The 20,566-nt window shown below is 43.8% G+C and overlaps 1 protein-coding gene across 21 annotated transcripts in view; it reads left to right on the top strand.

Moving 5' to 3' along the window:
- Ptk2 (protein tyrosine kinase 2) overlaps window positions 1-20,566 on the top strand; it is a 252,149-nt gene that overhangs the window by 190,339 nt on the left and 41,244 nt on the right. For 20 of the 21 annotated variants that reach the window (XM_074069293.1, XM_074069292.1, XM_074069295.1 and 17 more), the window contains 2 exons: window positions 13,069-13,180; window positions 20,231-20,317. In XM_074069293.1, the coding sequence (XP_073925394.1) occupies window positions 13,069-13,180; window positions 20,231-20,317 (199 nt within the window). Of the gene's footprint in view, window positions 1-7,274; window positions 12,512-13,068; window positions 13,181-20,230; window positions 20,318-20,566 lie in introns of those variants that run through there. The other variant, XM_074069299.1, reaches the window with a different exon arrangement.

The following is a 20,566-nucleotide window of genomic DNA, read 5'->3' as shown; positions in this document are numbered from 1 at the left end:
ATGATTTGAGGAAAGTGACTTTGGCTTTTTAGCATAGGATAATTACTTGGTCAGACTTCCCTGAGTCACTAGCTCTCTTTACAAAGGAGCCTCCTTGCGTTCTATGTCCATACTCATGAGAGTGCATGAGCAGAATGAGGTTGGCCTGTAGATGGCTCACATTGAGTATAAAAAGATTCCTCAGGGGGAATATTTTAACATGGTCAGTACTGAGAATCATCATACACTCTACCATTTCCGTGCTTTGTGGTTGACAGATTATAAGAGTGCACTAAGTGTATTTTAACGCAAAATTATTTAATCCCCAGTTAAGTGTAGTTCATTCTTTCTTAGGACACATAATAAACAGCTTCTGGGACTTCTGTTCAAATATAGCATTTGCTGGCAGGAGTCTCCTTGTCTACAGTGTTTACGGCACTGCAGTGAAGAGCGTGAGCACGCATTCAGCTCACACTGAAGCTCTCAGCTCCGCCACGGAAGAGTGAGGGCAATGAACAAGCAACGTCTTGGGCCATAACTTTTTAGTGAAGCATAATAAGCACACCAACACTGAGTGAGCAGCTCAGTGGCTTTTCACAAAGTGGACACACTATTTAACCAGTATCTGAACAAGAAAACAGCAGCCCAGAAATCCACCAAGTAGGCCCTTGTCAGTCACTTCACCTCCTGTGCTGGCTGCAGATTGGGTCAGATTGTTTATGTACTTCATACATAATGAAGTATCAGCACCTACGTAATGCTTCATGTATGATTTACTGTGTTCGTCATTTGACTTGTGAGTGAGATTAATTGTCGTTCATGTAATTGTACTTCATTGTCATTGCTGTATAATGTTCCGTTCGTGAGCACGCCTTCTGCTGTTGGTGGAGATTTGGATGCTTTCCCGCTTGGGGCTGTTAAGAATGTTGCTCCATGAACATCACAGTAAGTGCCCCTGAGCACCTGTCTGCCTTTCAGTCGTGTGTGTACCACGAGTTTGGGGTGTGCATGCGTCTAGTTGATATTGACAGCTGCAAAGTAGATAGACCACTTTATGGTGCCTCATAGTGAGCTCAATTTCCAGTGGCTCAACAGTAATTTTTCAGGTTTTTTTGTTTTGTTTCTTCTGAGTTCAACCTTTAGAAATTACTACTTTTTTTGTTTTGTCTTGTTTTTGCGGTACTGGGGCTTGAACTCAGGGCTTCACACTTACTAGGCAGGCGCTCTACCACTTGAGCCATTCCGTCACCCCTTATTGCTTGTTTTTAAGCAACCCATGTTTCTCATGAAGCTGAAGTAAAAGGATACAAGTGTATGTACCTGAACTTTCATGTTCTAATGAGCACTCACCCCATTAGTATCATCTTAGAATTCTGACTGCTATGTTTTGAACTGGACTCTCTCACAGAGCTCTTTAGAAGCTCTTTAGAAGCGCCTGCTGCATTGACAACAAGTCTGTCTCCTCTGTAGTTAACTTTGCTAGTTACAATATGAAAAAGTAACAGTTACTGAGCACTTTTGTGTTTCCCAGAATTGTGCCATGAACTGTTGTAACAGTACTTGAGAGGTAGGTGGTATTGTATCTGTCAGTTGAGACCAGAAGTCAGACTGTCATGCCCACTGCACAGATGTCAGTGGCTAGAACACCAAGAGTGCCGTCTTCAGATTTGGACTGGAGAATATGTTGTTAATGTTGAAAGAAGAAAACTGTACTATGACACTGAATTTGCGCAACTGGCTTCCTTAATTGTTTGAGTAGCAAAAGGTATGGCAGCATCACCCAAGGGTTTTCTAGGTGTTATCTGGAAAGTATTGGTCCTACTGGCTGTACGGCAATTTTTGACAAGGTGATATCTCTGCCAGCGTAACTTCAGGCAGGCTTTAGAGCCAGATACACCAGCAGGTGTCATCTGGAGTCCTCTGTGGGCTCACACCATAGACAGGTCTTGGCTGCTGTAGATTGTGTTTTGAGGGTTTATGGTTTTGTGTGTGCATCCATAATTTTGTCTTGGGGGTTTAATTGTTTTAACTTTGTACTGTCATGCTTTGTTGCTTAACTCAGTCATACAACACTGGCGTTTGGGAAGATCTGTTTGGTTAGAGCTAAAGCTTAACTAAGTGGCTACAGACACAAATTTCTTACATTTTTAAATCTTGTATCTCATTGTCATGCCTAAGTGAAGTTACAAGGCATAGCAGGAAGACAAACTATGTTTCAGTTGATCTGTGAGGCTTCTGGTCAAAGCTAGCAATACCTTTAGAATTAATGGTGGGGGATGACCTTAGCAAGTTACTTAGCTTCCTTGAAAGAGCATGATCACAAACACTGCACACATGCTGGTTTTCAGGATTTAACAAATTTCATACAAAATGCCTTCTCTCGTACATGGCACACACCATTAGCTGGTCTAGTGGTAGTAATGACAAAGTAACAGCAAAGCTCTTTGTGGAGATCCAGAGTTACCCACAGTCTCCTTGTTTGAATTTAATTTTAAGGTAAGCAGAATCCGAACTGCATAAACATTATGAGCTTTGTCATCATACAGACCTGAGTTTGGGCCTGGCCCAACCACCGACTGTCCCTGAGCCTCCCCAGCAGCTTTTCCAAAACAGGGATGACAAGCAGCTGTTTTCCCGGGCAGTCTCAAGGTACACAGGAAGCAAAGTACGCAGCATCCTTGCATGCATGGAAGGCGCTTTAAAAGTGGTAGCAGTTCCTACCGTGCAGCTACCAGAATGCCAAGCCTGTTGTGTTGGTACTTCATAGAGGTTTTTCAGAGACATGGATTTTAACAGTGCAAACTTTAAATCAGAAGTTGCACATTTGATTGGTGACATGAGGTTGCTTGTACTTCTTTGTGTATGTGTGTGTGGTTTCTTAAGTAGTGTTGTATTTGCTTCCAAAATTCCTTTTGAAGGTAGTGTCTGAGTCTCCTTAGTCCAGTGTTTTCCTCCTGGTTGCCATCCTCTTGGCATCCTTAGCCTTTTTAGTAATTAAAAAGCAAATAGCAAATCTAAATTGAATGGGAATTTAATGTAAAGTTGTAAGGTGTTTCAATAAAAATTACGTTGTGACTATTTCTTAATGTAATTTCATTGGATCTGAGCTTTGTGTATACACATTGTTTCACTGTTATGGCTCCCCAGTGTGGTTTTGTGTGCAGCAAGCACGTCTCTGGTGAGAGTTGAACTTGGATTTCATAAAAATTACTTCCTCATACTTCCATGTCCTCACAGGTCACACTGTCATAGGTATTACCTTCTTGGGATTTCATAGCTGCTCCAAAAGATGAATACTGAAGCTTAGAAGTCACATGGCTTGCCCTAGGTTACACAGCTCACAAATGGCAGAGTTAAGGTTGTGGGTCCCTCCTTTGCCCCCAGAATCTGTTTCCTTTCTTGTCTTCCACAGTGTGCCCCTTCTCACTGGTGTCACCATCCCTTGTACTCCCTGCTCTGCTCACTTCCCCCCACCACCACACACCTGTCTTTATTTGTAAAGGGAGACCTCTGACCAGATGACGTTTATCTCCTAGCCAGCTGTAATGCACATATTTACTACTTAGGGCCTGAACCCATCCTCGGAACCCACAGTGAGGTCATCAGACTTCCCTGCCATAGCTACCGTTATTTTTCCATCAGTTTCATTTCTCTGGCTGTTTTCCTTCTCCTCCCATTGTGGGTTTTTGTTGTTGTTGTTGTTGTTGTTGTTAATTTCTACACGCTGGATTTTTGTCTCCACGTTAGTGCCACTAAACACATTAAGTATGAATGGAGTGGACATGAATGTCTCTTCCTCTCTGGAAAGTGAAGTGTCTGTGGTTTTAGGTGCCTCTTCTACTTCAGCTGCAGACAGACAGGTACAGAGAAGTGCAGGAAACAGGTGGAGCATTGACTCCACGTCAGAAACCAAACTAAGAGCTGGGCATGGTGGTACATGCCTATAATCCCAGCACTCAAGAGGAGACAGGAGAATCTCTTGTACAAGGCCAGCCCAAGCTACATAATGAGGCCCTGCCTCAAAAGAAAATAAAACAAAACAAGAAACCAGATTCACTGTACCTAAAGTTGAATAGAAGAGAAACATGCAAGTCCTCTGTAACCAGAGTACCAGTTCTTAGCCAAGAGGAGTTGACACCTTGAGGCCAACAGCTTCTTCCACCCTCTTTCTCTTTCTCACATTTGGGTTTTTTTAGTGCTCTCCCTGGGAACTACAATGTATATATATAAGTTTCCACTGTCTGCTTGAGGTTTCATGGACTTGATAAAATGTAAACTGCAGTCATCACCTCAGTCCTTCAGGCCGCAGGTGCCATTGGGTGCCATTGAGATCACTTTCACATATGCATTAACCACCCAGGTGTCACATTCGAAAGAAAGCAAGGAGAGTGCTCTGTCTTTATCTCCATACTGTGGCCTATGCCTCCTGAGGGTCTTACTCCATGTGACTCTTCATCAGCCTGAAGCACAACGTTAGCATTTCTTTTATAGATCTGTTGGTGGTGGATTTTATTAGTTTAATTTTATCCAAAAGTGAATTGAACTTAATTTCACTGAGTATAGAATTCTGGGTTGCCAAAGTGAGTTTATTTTTTCCCTTTACTCGTTTTAAAGATGTCCTTGCATTGCTGTCTACATTCGTATTTAACGGAAAGCCAAAGTTCGTTCAAATAACTGCTTCTGTTTGTGGAATGTGTCATTTTTCCTTAGCACCTTCTGTTATCTTCGTTCTGTCTTTGGTTTTCAGCACTTTAAGTAGGATGTACTGGGGTATGGTGTTCTCTGTATTAGTCATGCTTGGGGTTTAGTGACTCTCTTAAATCTGTAAAATTACATCTTTTGCAAAATTTGGAAAAACTTTCACCATTATGTCTTCAGGCATATTTTCTGTTTTAGTATTTCTCTTCTCCTGTGGAGACCGCAAAGGAGTCCTAGAGGCTCTGTTGCTGTTGGTAATGTCCTCATCCTCTCCTTTTTCCTCTCAACCACCATCCTATTTCCTGTGTCTTCAGATTTGACAGTTTTCATTGACTTATTGTCAAGTTCCTCAACTCTTTTGTCACCTCTGTTTTGCATTCATCTCATCATGTATAGTGATTTGTTTTTGTTTTTTTGGGTTTTGTTTTGGTGGTAGTTCTGGGGTTTGAGCTCAGGGCCTTGCACTTGCTAGGCAGGTGCCCTATCACTTGAGCCATGTCATCATCCCTTTTTGCTTTGGTTGTTTTTGAGATAGGGTCTCACATTTATGCCTGGGTATAATGGACCACAGCTCGGTTGACAGGAGTGTACCACTACATCCAGCTTTTATTGGTTGACATGGGGCCTCACAGACTTTTTGCCTGGGCTGACCTTGAACTGCAGTTCTCCTGATCTCTGCCTCCCAAGTAGCTAGGGTTATAGGCTTGAGCCACCACGCCTGGCCTCAAATACATTTTTCAGTAGCAGAATTACTATTTGTCTCTCTTGTGTATTCTATTTCTCTACTTAAATTTCCTATCATTTCATTTATTATGAACAATTTCTATTCTCTGTCTTTGGTTACAGCAGTTTCTTGGAAATCATTGCCTGCTTACTCCATCTAGGTCCTCTTTGGAGTCAGCTCCCTCTAGAAATTTTTCCCTGTTAAGAGTGGGTCACATTTTTCATGTTTATCATATCATGTTTATCAAATTATTTGTATTTCAAATAATTTTAGATTATATCCTAGACATTGTGACTAATAGGTTGCAAAAACTCTAGATTGAGTTACATTCCTCTCATAGTATTCAGAGCTAAAGAGAGAGAGTGTGAGAGAGAGAGAGAGAGAGAGAGAGTGTGTGTGTGTGTGTTAGCAAACAATTAACTCTGATCTCAGATTGCGAACTCTCCTGGTTATGGGCAGCAGGTCTGATCTCTTAGCTGGCATGCTTAGAGTTGACCCTATGTGTGCATAGTTCCATAGTCAGCCAGAGATTTGAGCAGAATTTATACTCTGAAACTGAGATGCTCCCTTGGTAGGATTTTCCCCTTTGTTTTCCACCATCTCTGGTTGCTCCAAAGTCAGTCCTCTGATTCCTCAAGCCAGGAAGGCTAGGGTCTGCTTTCTAGCTAATGGCCATTCTAAAGTGGGAATTCATCCTGTGCCGCTCTTCCTTCTCTGGCTGGTGGCTGTTCTCCTGAGCTACCACCCAGCTGATTTTTACATCCAGGGTTATAGTTCCAATCCGTAAGAGGACAGGTCAAAGAAGAGTTAGAAAACATGCCAGAAATCCGGAGAGGTCACAGTAAAAGTAAGATTTTAGTAGAAATCACTTAAAAAAATAATAATAATAATAATTTTGAGATGGTTAGCACAACAACCAAACAGCAGGGCTTGTTTCCTACAGTTTGAGATACACTCCTAAAAAGGAATGTGATTTCAACATATGTTTGGAGCTGGATGTCCAGAAGGCTGCATCTGTACACAGGGAGAGCAGAGGTGCCACTGTAGCTTGGTGACTGTGGCAAAGTGAGCCTCCAGTCCCCCCATCCCAGATCTGCCCCCTGGCTTACGCCTGCAGACTTGTTTTCTGCAGACACCAGGGAGCTTGTTAAAGGTCAATTCCATTCCTTTGTGGTGAGGCAATGTTGAGTAATTGTAAAGAGATCCTGTTTCAAAACCAGCATTCCCATGAACTTGCCAGATCAAGTTCTTCCCTCTAACTTTTTCCTTTAATCTATTGCTGTTCTCTCTCTAGGTATTTTCCAGATAAGTCCAAGTAACTACAAACCCACACCAACTTTTTTTCTCATAGGCCCCAATTTGTAGCTAACAGAACTTGTGTTCAAAAAAGTCATTTTTTGACTTTTTTGAGGAGTGTTGTGCTCCTTATGGAGAACACAGTCAAAATTAGAACTCAAGCCTTTTCCAAAGTGCATTCTTTTGTGTGTGTTCGGCGGGGGGGGAGGGGGGGGGGTGTTGAACTCAGCTTCACAATTGCTAGGCAAGAGCTCTACTACTTGAGCCACAGCCCCAGCTCTTTTTGCTTTAGCTATTTTTTGAATAGTGTCTTGTGTTTTTCCCCATCCAGCCTAGACTACAATCCTCCTGTTTATTCCTCCCACATAGCTTGGACCATAGGTTTGAGCCATCATACCCCAGCTTACTGGTTGAGATGGGGTCTCGCTAACTTTTTTCCTTGGCTGGCCTCTAAGCAGGATTCTCCCAGTCCACTTCCCAAGTAGCTGGAATCGCAGATGTGTGCCACTGTACTTGCCCCAAACTCAAGCGGATTTTATGTCCAAAGCAAATTTTGTGATATCATCCCTTTGTTTTGGTGATCAAAGTTCAATCTTTTTGTAAACATTTTTCCTGACATTAAATAAAGAGTGTTTTATTTAAAAAGATAAATGTTTTATAATTTCAAAGAGAAGAATTCATAGCACAGTCACTCTCAGAACAAATGCTACAGAAATAAGGATTTAGGGGTACAGCTCAGTGACAGAGTGCTTGCTAAACACGTGTGAGGCCCCGGGTTCCATCCCTAGCACTGCAAAAAAGAGAGAAGGGTGGAGGAGAGGGGGAGAAAGGAAATAGATACAGTTTCTTCCTTGTGGCAGTAAGGAAAGTAGAAGTACAGAACCAGTCTACATTTTCTTAAAGGTTGTTCTCTTTTTCACACCCTCTGTTTCTTCATGGACACAATATTCTCTTGCTGTTAGCAGAGGGACAGGATTGCTCAGCGAGGTCTTTTGTACTGCAGATCCCCACCAGGGTGCAGCTCCCCTGCAGGCCTTTGTTCTAGGGCCACCCCTCAGGGGCGGATACCAGATTTTGCACCTTATCTCCATCCTGAAAACAAGGGACCTGACAGAGCACCCTCTTGCTTGCCATCACACTCCATACCAGTAACTTCCATTTTGTTGCTCCAAAAGGAAATTTTGTATACCCTCCCCATGCCAGCCCGTGGGGTTTAGAGACTGAGTTTCACAGGGGATGTTGCAAGCCAAAAGGAGATAACAGCAGCTCTCACAAGTTTTGATGTCCTTTGACTGAGAATTGGCTAGTGTGGTGACTTTTCTTTTAAACTGGGTCAAAAATAAATTCAACATTAGACAAAGTCTCCCGTTCTTCATGATTCTCTTCCAAGCTGGGACCTGTGAGTAAACAGACTTACTTAATTGTCACGTGTGATCATGTTTGCGAAATGACAGGTCTCAACTTTTTCATTTCATCCTCTTGCAAGTTTAAAACTTGGAAACTACCATCCAAAGAAAAAGCATGAGGGCTCATTGCCAGTTCACATCAGGCAGCTAAGAGCTTTCAGATGGAATGTATTGCTACTAAAAATATTGGAAGTTTGGGAAAATATGCTTCAGCCTGACCTCCATGACCTTGTGCACATTCTCGTTTGCTGCCCTGGGTTCTTCAGCAGCTTCAGCAGAACAGCGCAGCTGGCTCTCCTGTACCTCCTCCTCCTCCATCTATGGACTAGCACCCATTGTAAAAACATATTTTATGAGTTATTTGTATTCCTGAGCTACAAACTGTGATTTCTCATAAGCATTTTGACACACTCTATCTGGTATCCAGTGAAGGTCTTGCATTGAAAGAGCTTGCTTCCTAATTGTCCTTGCTTTCTGTGAGGCACAGACTGGCTTACTCAGTCAGAGAAACGTGGGTGCTCCAGTGTGGGAAATTGCCAGCCATCAGAAGCTTACCCCTAAGTCCCCCAGCATTCCTATGTGTAACTCAAGGCCAAAAGGAAGATTCACGATACATTCAGAAGGTTGGGGTAACTGGGAGGAGTCCAGGCAAGTGGAGACTGAGAGGGTCTGGCTTATAATGAGGAAACCTCAGAGGACCTATTTTTAGGTTGAAGGGAGACATTAGCCTTAAGATCAGCATGTCTCATTTCACAAAAACCCATGTGAAATAAAATGGCCTAACAGAGTTCCCGCTACCTGAAAGAAATGTCCCACTTAGCCTCCTCATATCTCACCTGTGTTTTAGTTATTTCAAGAAGTAGAAAAAAGGATTGTTAAAATTAATTTTGTTGATTTCCCCTTAGTTTTATGAACTTTTCATTTAAGCAGTCATAAAGTGTGGACTTAGGGTCCATTAGTCATTTTCAGTATCAGGTTATTGACAGCAGGAATCTGAGAAATCATAGCCAGGATGTGTTCCTCTCTGAGGCCAGTAAGGGCTCCTTGCTGTGATCTCACACTTGACTCTGGTCCCCCCAGTGGCTACATTGAAGAAATGGGCCAGGTGTGAACCCTGGCTGCTTGTCAGTGTGCTCTTCTTCACTAGACTGCCAGCCCTCTCTACTCATGGCCTTCACTCAGCTCATCACCTGGCATTTATTCCTTCATGGTATCCTTCATGGCCTGTGCCAATTCTGGACATGGGAAAATGGGCATTTATGTGACAGAAGTCAAGCAAACAGACATTGCTTTTTTCTTTTGCGGTACTGGGGCTTGAACTCAGGGCCTTCACCTTGAGCCACTCCACCAGTCCTATTTTTGTGAAGTATTTTTCAAGATAGGGCTTCACAAACTATTTACCTGGGCTGGCTTCAAACTGCGATCCTCCTGATCTCCAACTCTTGAGTAGCTAGGATTACAGACGTGAGCCACCAGTGCCCAGCTGCAAACAGACATTTCGGATGAATTTCAACGGGATTTAAATCGAGTTAAGCACTAGTTCTTTGAGAACAGAGGAGAGAGCAAGATAACTCAGCCTCAAGAGAGCTGGGAGCATCAGGGAAGACTGTGGAGAAAGTGCAGTCGGGTACATGAAATACTTGCAGAGTGGGCCAGGTAAAGAAAAGAAAGGTTTTCCAGGCCAGGTGTAAGCATGGCAGGAACCAGGAGCTTCCTTGGGCACAGAGGAATAGGGGAAAGGAGGAAAGAATGCTTACTTTAGATGTGGGCCACTCTAGAGTATACCTTTTCTTGCCCTTCCTCAGCAGCCCTGGGGGTTCTGTGATCTAGAAACCTAAGAGGGGTCTTTATAAGCTCCCACCACTGGTGAATGAGCAGGACCTGATGACATACACTGTATCAGCTCATGCCAAAGTCTCCCTGTTGGTGAGAGTGGTAATAGGTTCAAAGGCATTGTGTATCAGTGACTGTGTTGTAGCACAATGTGTAATAGTTGTTTTGCAACCTTCAGTAGGCAATTGGATGAATTTGCCAAAAGATGTGACCTACTCTTTTGTACCTCAAACTCTAATTGAGTTTTAGCTCATTTGAAATACTTGCATTGCAGACCCTTGTAAGAATGGTAGCTGTTAGGTGGAGCAACGGGGCACGACATTATTTGATCGGGGAATTTGTCTCTCTTTACATTTTTAAAAGCTTATTGGGTTTTAGATCTCTTTATAGATTGTCTGTTTCATGTATTCTTTACAACAACTCTTCAAGGTAGGTGGTAGGGAAGCAGCCCATTTTGTAGGCGAAGCGTGGAGGGATAAACTTGTCTGTGGTCGCATAGCCTGTCTGGCAGAACTTGAACCTGACCTCAGCCTGACTCAGCCCATAAGCTTCTTCACTGTGCCTCACTGTTTTTCCCCACTTACTTTGTTCATCACTGATGAACTATGACTCTTCTCAGCTAAGCCACCTATTCAGTGGGTCATAGTAACGTGCGTATCTTACCCACATGCTGTAATGATTGCTCATTCAGCCAATAGTTAAGTGTCACCTGTGTGCCAGGCACTATTTTATCCTATGTCTGTAGAGTTATAAATTTAATAAAGACAATTTAAAGGCATTTATTTTCATGCAAAAAGTGGACAGGGAGCATTGTTCTACTTCTGGCATGTACTGCTTGTGTGTTGGAATGGGTTTGTTATTGCAGCCTGGTGGAGGCCTTCTTCCCTAGTTCCCTCCCTAGTGGCTGGTGGTGCTCCCCATGGAGCTACAGATGCCTCAGCAGAGCCCTTCTCTTCCCCTCTCTTGTTGACACTAAATCAGGTTTCAGGTTTTCAAGTCTTTGTTTGCCCTTAATCAGAGGGCCTTGAAGACCAGGCACCCTGCACCAAGCAGATAGTTGGCAAATGAATACCGAGTGGCTGTGTCTAAAGATCACATGACCACGGCCACAGCATGTGCGTCTCGAATATTCTCCTGGCTGACTGTAGAGCCTGTAGGTGTCTGCTGCCCCCCCATACCTCCCCAGGCACATCCGTGGCCTCCACCTGCACGAGTTCACCTCACCAAGCTCACCTGAACCTTACACATGGGCCAGGTGCCCAGCAGTGCTGTTGTTGAGCACATTCTTTCCTCTATGAGTCTGCCAAGAAATTCTTGGCTGTTCGTTTTTTGTGGTGTTTTGTTTTGTTTGAAGTGCTGAGGTTCGAACTCAGCCTCACTCATGTGAGGCAAGTACTCTACCATCCAAGAACTTTTTTTAGGTTTGTTTTGTTTATTTATTTTTTTGACAGTACTGAGGTTTGCACTCAGGGCTTTACCCTTGCTGGCAGGTGCTCTACCACTTGAACCACAGACCTCTAGCTCTTTTTGCTCTGGTTATTTTTGAGATACGGTTTCACTTTTTGCCTGGGCTATGATCCTCCTGTTATAAGCATCCCACTGTAACTGGGATGATGTACCCAGCATTCTCTGTTGAGATGGGATTTTATGAACTTTCTGCCCAGGCTGGCTCAGAAAGGTGGTCTCCTCTTCTCAATGGCTAGGATTACAGGCTGAGTAGCTAGGATTACAGGCATTAGCTGCTGGGCCCTGTCCCCCCCCCAAACACACACACAAGAAATTCTGTTTTTGAAGTAGTAGGGCTTGAACTCAGGGCCCTACACTTACTAGGCAGGTGCTCTACCACTTGAGCCACTCCACAAGCCCTGATAAATTCTTAAAAGTTATTAATTCATCTTGGTGTTTATTTCCTCTGCCATAATTATTTAACTGGAGCAAGAAGGAAACAAAGTCTTCTTTGTGGAGGGGATGGGCTCTCAAAACTGAAAGCTTTTCTTTAAAGCAGTAATGGAATTTTTTTTTTTTTTTTTGAGGCAAACCATCACTTTCCTTTCCCTGGAAAACATCCTTACCATTTGCAAGTGATGGCTTGCTGACTGGGAAGTTATGAAATGAATTTTGTCTGTCTTCCTGATTCAGAAAGTGACTGTACAAGGAGCAGGCTCCAGCCTCCAGCCAGCAGGAATGTCTTTTTAAACAGTCAAACAGATTCCCAGATTAGGAGTCAGTGATGTCACTGTTTCCTGAGTAATTCTGGGTGGTTATTTACTGCATCTGTCTGCCAGGGGCTACAAACTTTGAATGAGCCTCATTATCGGGAATGTAAGTTGCAAGCATGTAGGAAAGAGCCAGTTACTGCCATAGCTAGGAGGAAGGTTTCAAAGACCTTCTGCCCGCTGAGCCCCGGGAAGTCCGTGTGGAATGGGGAACTAGCTGAGTCTCGCTTGCCTGCGTTCTGAGGCGTTTACAGGATGGCAAACAGCCAGGACTGAGAAGCCGCCCAGGGTAGCTGTGGAGCCATGGCAGCCATAGCGACATTCAGGACTTCACTTAGCCGCTGAGCAGCCCAGCGGTGGTAAGTGCGGCATTTCCAGCTTAGAGCAGACAGTGTTTTCAGAAGTGCCTGTGAATGCTGTTGCATTCTTGTTTCTTCATCAGATAAGATGCAGACTTAGCTGAAAGTTGGTGCCAGCGCTATACTCAGCAAGTTGGGGAGATCATTGGCCCTGCTACTCAGCCACATAATGTGTGGTGAGGCAGGTCACACAGGAGCCTGTGCTCCTGCGAAGCTCTGCTGCTGACGTGCATGCTTGGTAGAGATCTGCTTGGGGCTTCAGGGTCATCCTGCTCTGCCCAACCTGTCCTTCCTTTTCACCAACTTTCTCTTAACCACTGTCTGTTTCTTACCTGTGCTACTGCTTTAAATGGACGTGCCCATTGAGACCACAACTATTTTAAATCATTTTGTGAAAAATCAGAAACCTGATCCTTCCCTCTCCCTGTGTCGCGGCTCCTTTCTCTATGGTTATCTTCTACTAGGAGCCAGCTGGTGTCCTTTGGATGAGTTGGGGTGGGGTCTAATGTGAGACTCTGGCTGTTGGCTTCCTTTCACATGATATGTTGTCTCTCTAGCACAATCCTGGAGGAGGAGAAGGTGCAGCAAGAAGAGCGGATGAGGATGGAGTCCAGAAGACAGGCCACTGTGTCGTGGGACTCTGGAGGGTCTGATGAAGCACCACCCAAGGTAGCCAATGTCCCCAACCCAACTTCAGGGTGGGTTCCTCTTAAACCAGCTCCTGAGCTCTGTGATGTAGACAGCACTTCCTATGAGGAGGAAATCGAGTTTCAGGTTAATCTAAGACTATAGTTAACAACACCAATTCTTGCTTGCTCCTCCTGTGCAATCATTTTCCTATTTGCATTTCACTAGACTTTATCTTAAAGTGTTCTTCCTTGTCCTCTTTGCTTTCCCTTCACCAAGACAGAGGCTTTAAAGAGTCCAGTTCCATCTGGCCATATTCCCTTTGTTTTTGTTCTGTTGGAACTGTCTGTGTATTTTCTGCCTTTTTTTGGTCTGTGGCTGTTTGCTGGATCGTTGTCAGGGAGAGAACACTTCTGGCACAGCAGTCTGACCCCTTGCCCTTCCTACTTAGTTCCAGGCCCTTCTGTGTTCTTTCCTGGGTGGCTGCAGCCTTTCACACCATCTGGGCTGGCCTACGCTGGGCAGTGGCTGGGGGTTTTGAACCAACATGGTCCTTGAACACTTTCTTTAGAGTAAGAAGTCTTTAAAAACCTTTTGCTTTTGACAGGGTAGTAGTTTTACACACTGGCTTACTTGCATGAATAATCCAATACACACTTTTCTGGAAAGCAGCTAAATGATATTTAATTAGCTAAAACTATAAGTTTGAAAAGCATTCATTTTCTTTTTAAAAAATATTCATCAAACTCTTAACACAAAGAACTATTGAGTATGGACCAATTTATTTATCATGATGCTTGAAAACTTTTCTTCTTGATCACCGTGTTAAGCCATGTAGCAGTAACCCTGTCACGCACTGGAAGTGAATGTAGGTAATGAGCACAGTTCTGCAGAAGAAAAGGTGCCTTAGCCAAGCCCTGCTACAGAGGAGGAAGACCACACCATCTACAGGTGTGTTGCTTTGAGCCAGGCAGTGAAAAACTAGAACATTCCTCTGTCATTCCTAGTTAAAGAAGAACAACAAAAACCTTAGTCACCCACAGAAGCATGAGCTCCTCGTTCTGGCACCTTGGGCCCTCTCTGTTGTGTTTACCTCTTTGCCTATGTGTTAATGTCATGAGAGCTGCAGACTTGTCTCAGAGTGGCGGGCAGCAGAACCTCACTGCTAATTTCTCAGGCCTTGAATGAAGCAGGTCTGTTCATCTCAGGTTCTGCTGTTCACAGTCTGATGACTATAGGCACCTCACGTCCCTCTTGTAGACTTCACTTTCCTCATTTGCAATAATATGACGACCTTAGTGTTCCTACGTCCTGGAGCTGTTGGGCAGTACTTCATCATACAGCACTTCACTTACTTCACAGGAGTGTGCTGCCCCTGCGTCAAACCGGCAGAGGCAAGAAAATGTAGCCAGCTGCCTGGTCCCATTAGCTGAAGTCTCACTGGGACACAGCTTCAAGTGTTCACATGAACATTGTTGAAGGGTGGTTCCACCCTACAAGGGCAGCACTAAATAGTTCCTGCAGGGACACTGTGGCCCACTAAGCTTGAAATGCTTCCTATTTGACCCTTAGAGAAAACATTTGGCAACACTTAGACCTGTAACCCCAGCCCTCAGGAGGCTGAGGCAGGAAAATCTTGACTCAAGGCTAGCCTGTGCTACACGGCAAGACCCTGTCTCTAAAAACCAAGAACTGGGGATATGACTCAGTGATACAGTGCTTACCTAGCATGTGCAGGGTCCTGGGTTCCATCCAAAGCACTGAAAGAAAGAAAAAAAGTAAAATAGATACTCAGATAAACAAGTAGCCTGTTGTTCACCTGTGCCAGTCAGTCAAGGCCTGAGTGCGGTTTTACCTTCCATTGTCACCTGTAGGACCAGATTCTGCATTTGAGGCCACAACAGTTGCCTGGTGTAAATGGGCCCATTCTTTCCACTGTGGTAAGCCAGAATTTCTTCAGGCAATTTAGTCCATGAAGTGGGAATTCTGTAGATTCTTGTGAATGTTCATAATTCCGTGTTTATATCCTGGGATTAATAAATTTCACTTTGATTTCTTAAATTCAAACAGAATCTTTTATAGATAAAGTAAGCTTTTGTAGATAAATTTTTGAACATAAATTTTATGTACTAATAAATGATGGGGGTGTACTTCACTGGTAGAGCACTTGTTTAGCATGCGAGAGGGAGAGAGAGATACACATAGGTCCTTCCCAAGTCCTATACTTGCTCTTCAAATGAGAACAGAGAGAGAGAAGAGAGATGAGAGAGAAAGGAAAGACACCTATGATTGATAGATAGATACATACGTACATAGAAATGCCTATAATCCCAGCTACTCAAAGTAGAGGCAGGAGGATCCCAGGCAAAGTTAGCAAGACCCTGTCTGAAAAGGGTGGTGGCGGGGGTGCTGCTGGCTGGGTAAGTGACTCAAGTGGTAGAGCACTTGCCTAGCCGGCACGAGGCCCTGGGTTCAATGCCTAGTACCTCTTAAATTTAAAGAGAGAGAGAGAGAAAGAAAAGAAAAGATGTTTAGTGTAGTTTCATTTGTTTTTTCAAATGAAAAAACTTTTATCTCTGCCATTCAAGACTCAAATTTAAACGTTTAGTTGTATTTTATGGTAAAGGATTATAACCATAAAACTAATTATTGAAAATAGTTTCCACCAAAGTCAGGCACAGTGTCCCATTCCTGTGCCCCAGCACTTGGGAGGCTGAGGCAGGAAGATGATGACTTCAAGGCCAGCCTGGCTACATAGGAAGACTCTGTCTCTCTCAGGAGACAGAGATCAGGAGGACTGTGGTTCAAAGCCAGTCTGAGCAAATGTTTTGCAAGATCCTATCTCAAAAAACCCATCATAAAAAAGGGCTGGTGTAGGCCCTGAGTTCAAACCCCAGTACCATGCTGACAGTGTGGCTCAGGGGTAAAAGCATGTGCTTACCATGCTTCAGGTCCTGGGTTTGATCCCCACCACCACCACCACCACAACAACAACAAGAAGAATTCATCACAGTATCATCTTTTTGTGCAGTAATAATCTTTGGGGCCATTTGACTAGAAAGTCTCATTGATGCTATTGTTACTATCCTGCAAATTACCATCTGGCCAATGCAGAGCCCTGGGGGAAAATGTCTTAGGATGACCACTCAGGATTCTTTTGATTCTGGGGTCCCCTAGACCATTTCACCAGCCTAGGAAATCAGAATTCGGCTCCTACTCATGGTAAAAGGTTATGGTCCCTTTCCACAGTGTCAGTGTTTACACTGAGAATTACTGTCACAAATCTAGCAATATCACCAGACTACACTAGTCGTTACCACATTCTTTATCCCATGCTCATGCAATAAGAAAAATGCCAATTCATGTAAGAATGACCATAAGATGTTTGAGCATGAGACGTGGGAAGGGCATGCGGAGACCCCATGTCTGTCATGAGAATGTGCCATGTAACTGAGGTGTGAGCTGAACTAGACACTTTTCATGAAGGACCAGCCTTCCTTGAAAAAACAGCTGGTAGGCATGCTGTTCAAGTTTGGTGAACTTTTTCTCAAAAAAAGAAAGAAGTGAAGCTGTTACTTCAATGAAAGCAACTGATAGTATTTGTTGCCAATGATGAAGTTTGAGTTTTCAAGCAACAGTTAGGATTTTGATAAGCTTATCACCATGACCTTGACAGCTTCCCAGTTCTTCAGCTGTTCTGCTAAACTAACGGTAACATCAATAAATGGATTTCTTAAAAGTACATACTGTTTACTCGTGTGTGCCCATACCACATTGGGAAGGTCTACATGACTCAGTGAGCCAGCGCTCTCTAGATGACCAACAGGATGTGACATAGTGGAAGAAAGAGCCAGGCGCTGGTGGCTCCTGCCTGTAATCCTGCCTACTCAGGTGGCATCAGGAGGATCACGGTTTAAAGCCAGCCTGGGCAAATTGTTTTATCTCAAAAAAACCCATCACCAAAAAAAAATAATAATAATAATGTGACACAGTGACTCAAGGTGTTCAAACCCCAGTTACCACAAAAAAAAAAAAAAAAAAAGAAAAGAAAAAGTGGAATAAAGAAGCCAGGCTCTGTAGGGCGCCTCACACCTGTAATCCTAGCTACTTACAAGGCAGAGATCAGGAAGATCACGGTTTGAAGCCAGCCTGGGCAGACGGTTCCCAGAACCCTATCTCGAAAAAATCAATCACAAAAATGGGACAGCACTGGTGGAATAGCTCAAGGTATACACCCTGAGTTCAAGTCCCAGTACCGCCAAAAAAAAAAAGAAGCCATGGTGGTACACATCTATAGCCCCAGCACTCTGGAGACTGAGGCAGGAGGGTCACAAATTTGAGGCCTACATGGACTACATAAACCCTATCTAAACATAAATAAACTCATAATGTATACCACACCACAAGATAAGAACAGTGGATTTTAGTATAGCAGATAATTATAGAGCCCAGATTCCACATTCCAACTCACCTTAAGAAACTACCATTTGGCTGGGCACCCATGGCTCACACCTGTAATCCTAGCTATTGGGGAGGCTGAGATCAGGAGGAAGAAGGTTCAAGGCCAGCCCTGGCAAATAGCTCACAAGATCCTATCTCTAAAATGACCAGAGCAGAATGGACTGGGGATGTGGTTCAAGAGGTAGAGTGCCTGTTTCATGTTTGTAAACATGAAGCCCTGAGTTCAAATTCCAGTCTTAACAAAAAAAATTACAGTTTGGGTGTAGTATCAAAAAACATTATTCTCAGTTGTGTCAAAAAAAAAATGTAAAAAGTACTTTTCACCAGACTCTAGTGGCTTACACCTGTAATCCTAGTTACTTAGGGGTCTAAGAGTGGGAGCACCACAGTTTGAGGCTAGCCCAGGCAAGAAGTTTGGTGAGATCCCACTTTAATCAGAAGCTGGGTGCAATGGCACAGGCCTATCATACCACGCCATTCAAAGCCAATCAAGACAAAAAAGTTTTCTTTCAAGACCCTATCTCAATAGAAAAAAGCTGGGTATGATGGTACACACCTGCCATTCCAGCTATGGTGGGAAGCCTAAAATAGAAGGATCTCAGTCCAAGCGAGCCTGGGCAAAAAGGGAGATCCTATCTACAAAATAACCAGAGAAAAAAGGGCTTGAAGCATCACTCAAATGGTAGAGGACCTGCATTGCAAGTGCGATGCTCTGAGATCAAACCCCTATACCACCAAAAGCAACAAAAACAAAACCTCCTCCCAGGCTGAGGATGGAACTCAGTAGCAGAGCATGTGTGAGGCCTGGGTTCCATACCCAGCCCTTGCTGATGATGCTCCATTTCCAGTTGCCTAGCTCTGTGAGGCCTGGTGTTCTTCACAGCAGCTCAGCAGTTGCTGTTCTTTACAGTTGACTGATAAGCTGTGATACACAAAATGTCATTTGTGTGTTAATATGCCAAACGGCCGGTTGGTCCTAGGCTCAGATGATGAGCCTAGGTTTTACCTACCTAAAGTTGAGAGAGGTGAGGAAGGAAGCGCTGTGGGGTGTAGCAGTGTCTTCTCATCACCCAGAGTCTCCCCAACCTGGCCTCCACCCTCCTGCCAACCAGTTCCACCACCTGCAGCAGCATCTCTCAAGGGAGCAGCGCCACCTAGCTGAGAACCTCAGGCTTTAACTGTCTCGTTTTCTTTCTTTCCCTCCTCACTTGGGAGGATTTGGCACAAGTTCACCTGGTTCCATGTTTGCTGTGTGGAAACCCAAGTTTGTGTTGGAGGAGGAGACACAGAGACCTGCTGACCACGGTGCTCAGTGGCAGTAACATATGTAGCAGGTGGCCCCCTCATGTCCCGTTTTCTCATTGGCAGTCAGGAAGCGTGGGGCATGTGGCCCGATCCTGCCTTGGCATCTGCTCTCCATAACACTGGGCGTGGGACTGCCTTTGTGTGCAGTTACTTTGTCTGTCCTATAACATAATTTTCACTTTTTTTTTTTTTTTTTGCAGTACTGTACCGACATTTGAACTTGGGGCCTCATGCTTGATTGGCAGGAGCTCTACCAGTTGAACCTACCTCCAGGCCTTTTTCTCTTAACTATTTTCAAGATAGGATCTCACTTTTTGCCCAGAGTAGCCTCAGTTCACAATCCACCTATACTCCTGAGTCGCTGGGATTACAGGGATGATCCCACTGCCATGCCTCACTTGTTCTTTGACATAGGATCTTGTTAACTTGCAGTCATCCTGTCTCTGCCTTCCACATAACTGAAATTACAGATGTGGGCCACCAAGTCCAGCAATATTTTCTCCTTTTTTCCTGTTACTTTTACTTTGAAATGGCAAATGGAGCATATCATTTGGAACAGCAGCATGACTAGAAGGAACGTGCTGTCATCCCACAGCCCCCCAAGGCAAGGGTCTGGCTCCATCCCAGCCCTTCCCACTACCCTGATGCTTGAAGTAACCACCTTCTTTTTCTGTGGGTTTTTCATACTTACTGACAGTGAAGTTTCATTTTGCCTATTTGGGAGCTTTTTTTCTTTTAAGACATGGTCTTTCTGTGTAGCCCCATACTGACCTTGAACACAAAATGTAGCCCAGCTATGTATGCTGTTTAATTGTATGATTTGTCATTTGATTTCTGGCCTGTAAAAAACTGTGTGTGTGTTGAATATGTACCTCATATCAGGTAATTGATTTGCAAGCATTTTCCTACATCCTTTAGCCGTTCTCTTCACTCTTTTGGTGGTATCACGTGGAACACAAAAAGTTTTAGTTTTGATAATATTCAGTTTATCTTTTTTTTTTTTTCCTGTTCCTTCTATTTTTGGTGTCATAGCTAAGAAACTGTTGCCTTACCCATGGTCGTTTCAAAGATTTACCCTTATGTTGCCTTTATTAGTCATAGTTATGGATTTGTTTTTAAGTTAATTATGTGTGTGTTCTGAGGAGGAGCCAGACTGTTTCATATGTGGAGACCCAGTTACTCAACCTGTTGAAAAGACTGTTCCTTCCCCAGAGAAATGTCTCAGCATCCTTTTATCAAAGCTGTATTAGAGAAACAGCTTGTAAGTTGTAGATTTACCAAAGTCTAAAAATTCATTCAAATGATGCTCTCCTGATTTGTTCACAGCCCAGCAGGCCTGGTTATCCTAGTCCGAGGTCCAGCGAAGGATTTTATCCCAGCCCACAGCACATGGTCCAGACCAATCATTACCAGGTAGGTGTACAGGTCCTTACAGATATAGATGTTTTATCTGACCTATCAAATAAGACATTGTGCTTATTTCTGTTTCCTTATTTGTTTATTTATGGTGGCAAGAAGAAAGTTACAGAAGCTTCATGGCTGTATCTCCACCCTGTGGAGAGAATAGTCACTGGTCACACCGTCTCAAAGTAGGCAGAACAGTGCAGCCCACAGTTCTGAGGCTCATTCTTTCCCTCCTGTTCTTGAAAGAGGCCAGGTGGA

Source organism: Castor canadensis, chromosome 3 (assembly GCF_047511655.1).
Source record: "Castor canadensis chromosome 3, mCasCan1.hap1v2, whole genome shotgun sequence".
In the NCBI taxonomy this organism is placed as follows: domain Eukaryota; kingdom Metazoa; phylum Chordata; class Mammalia; order Rodentia; family Castoridae; genus Castor; species Castor canadensis.
This window is presented reverse-complemented; position numbering and strand designations above follow the sequence as displayed.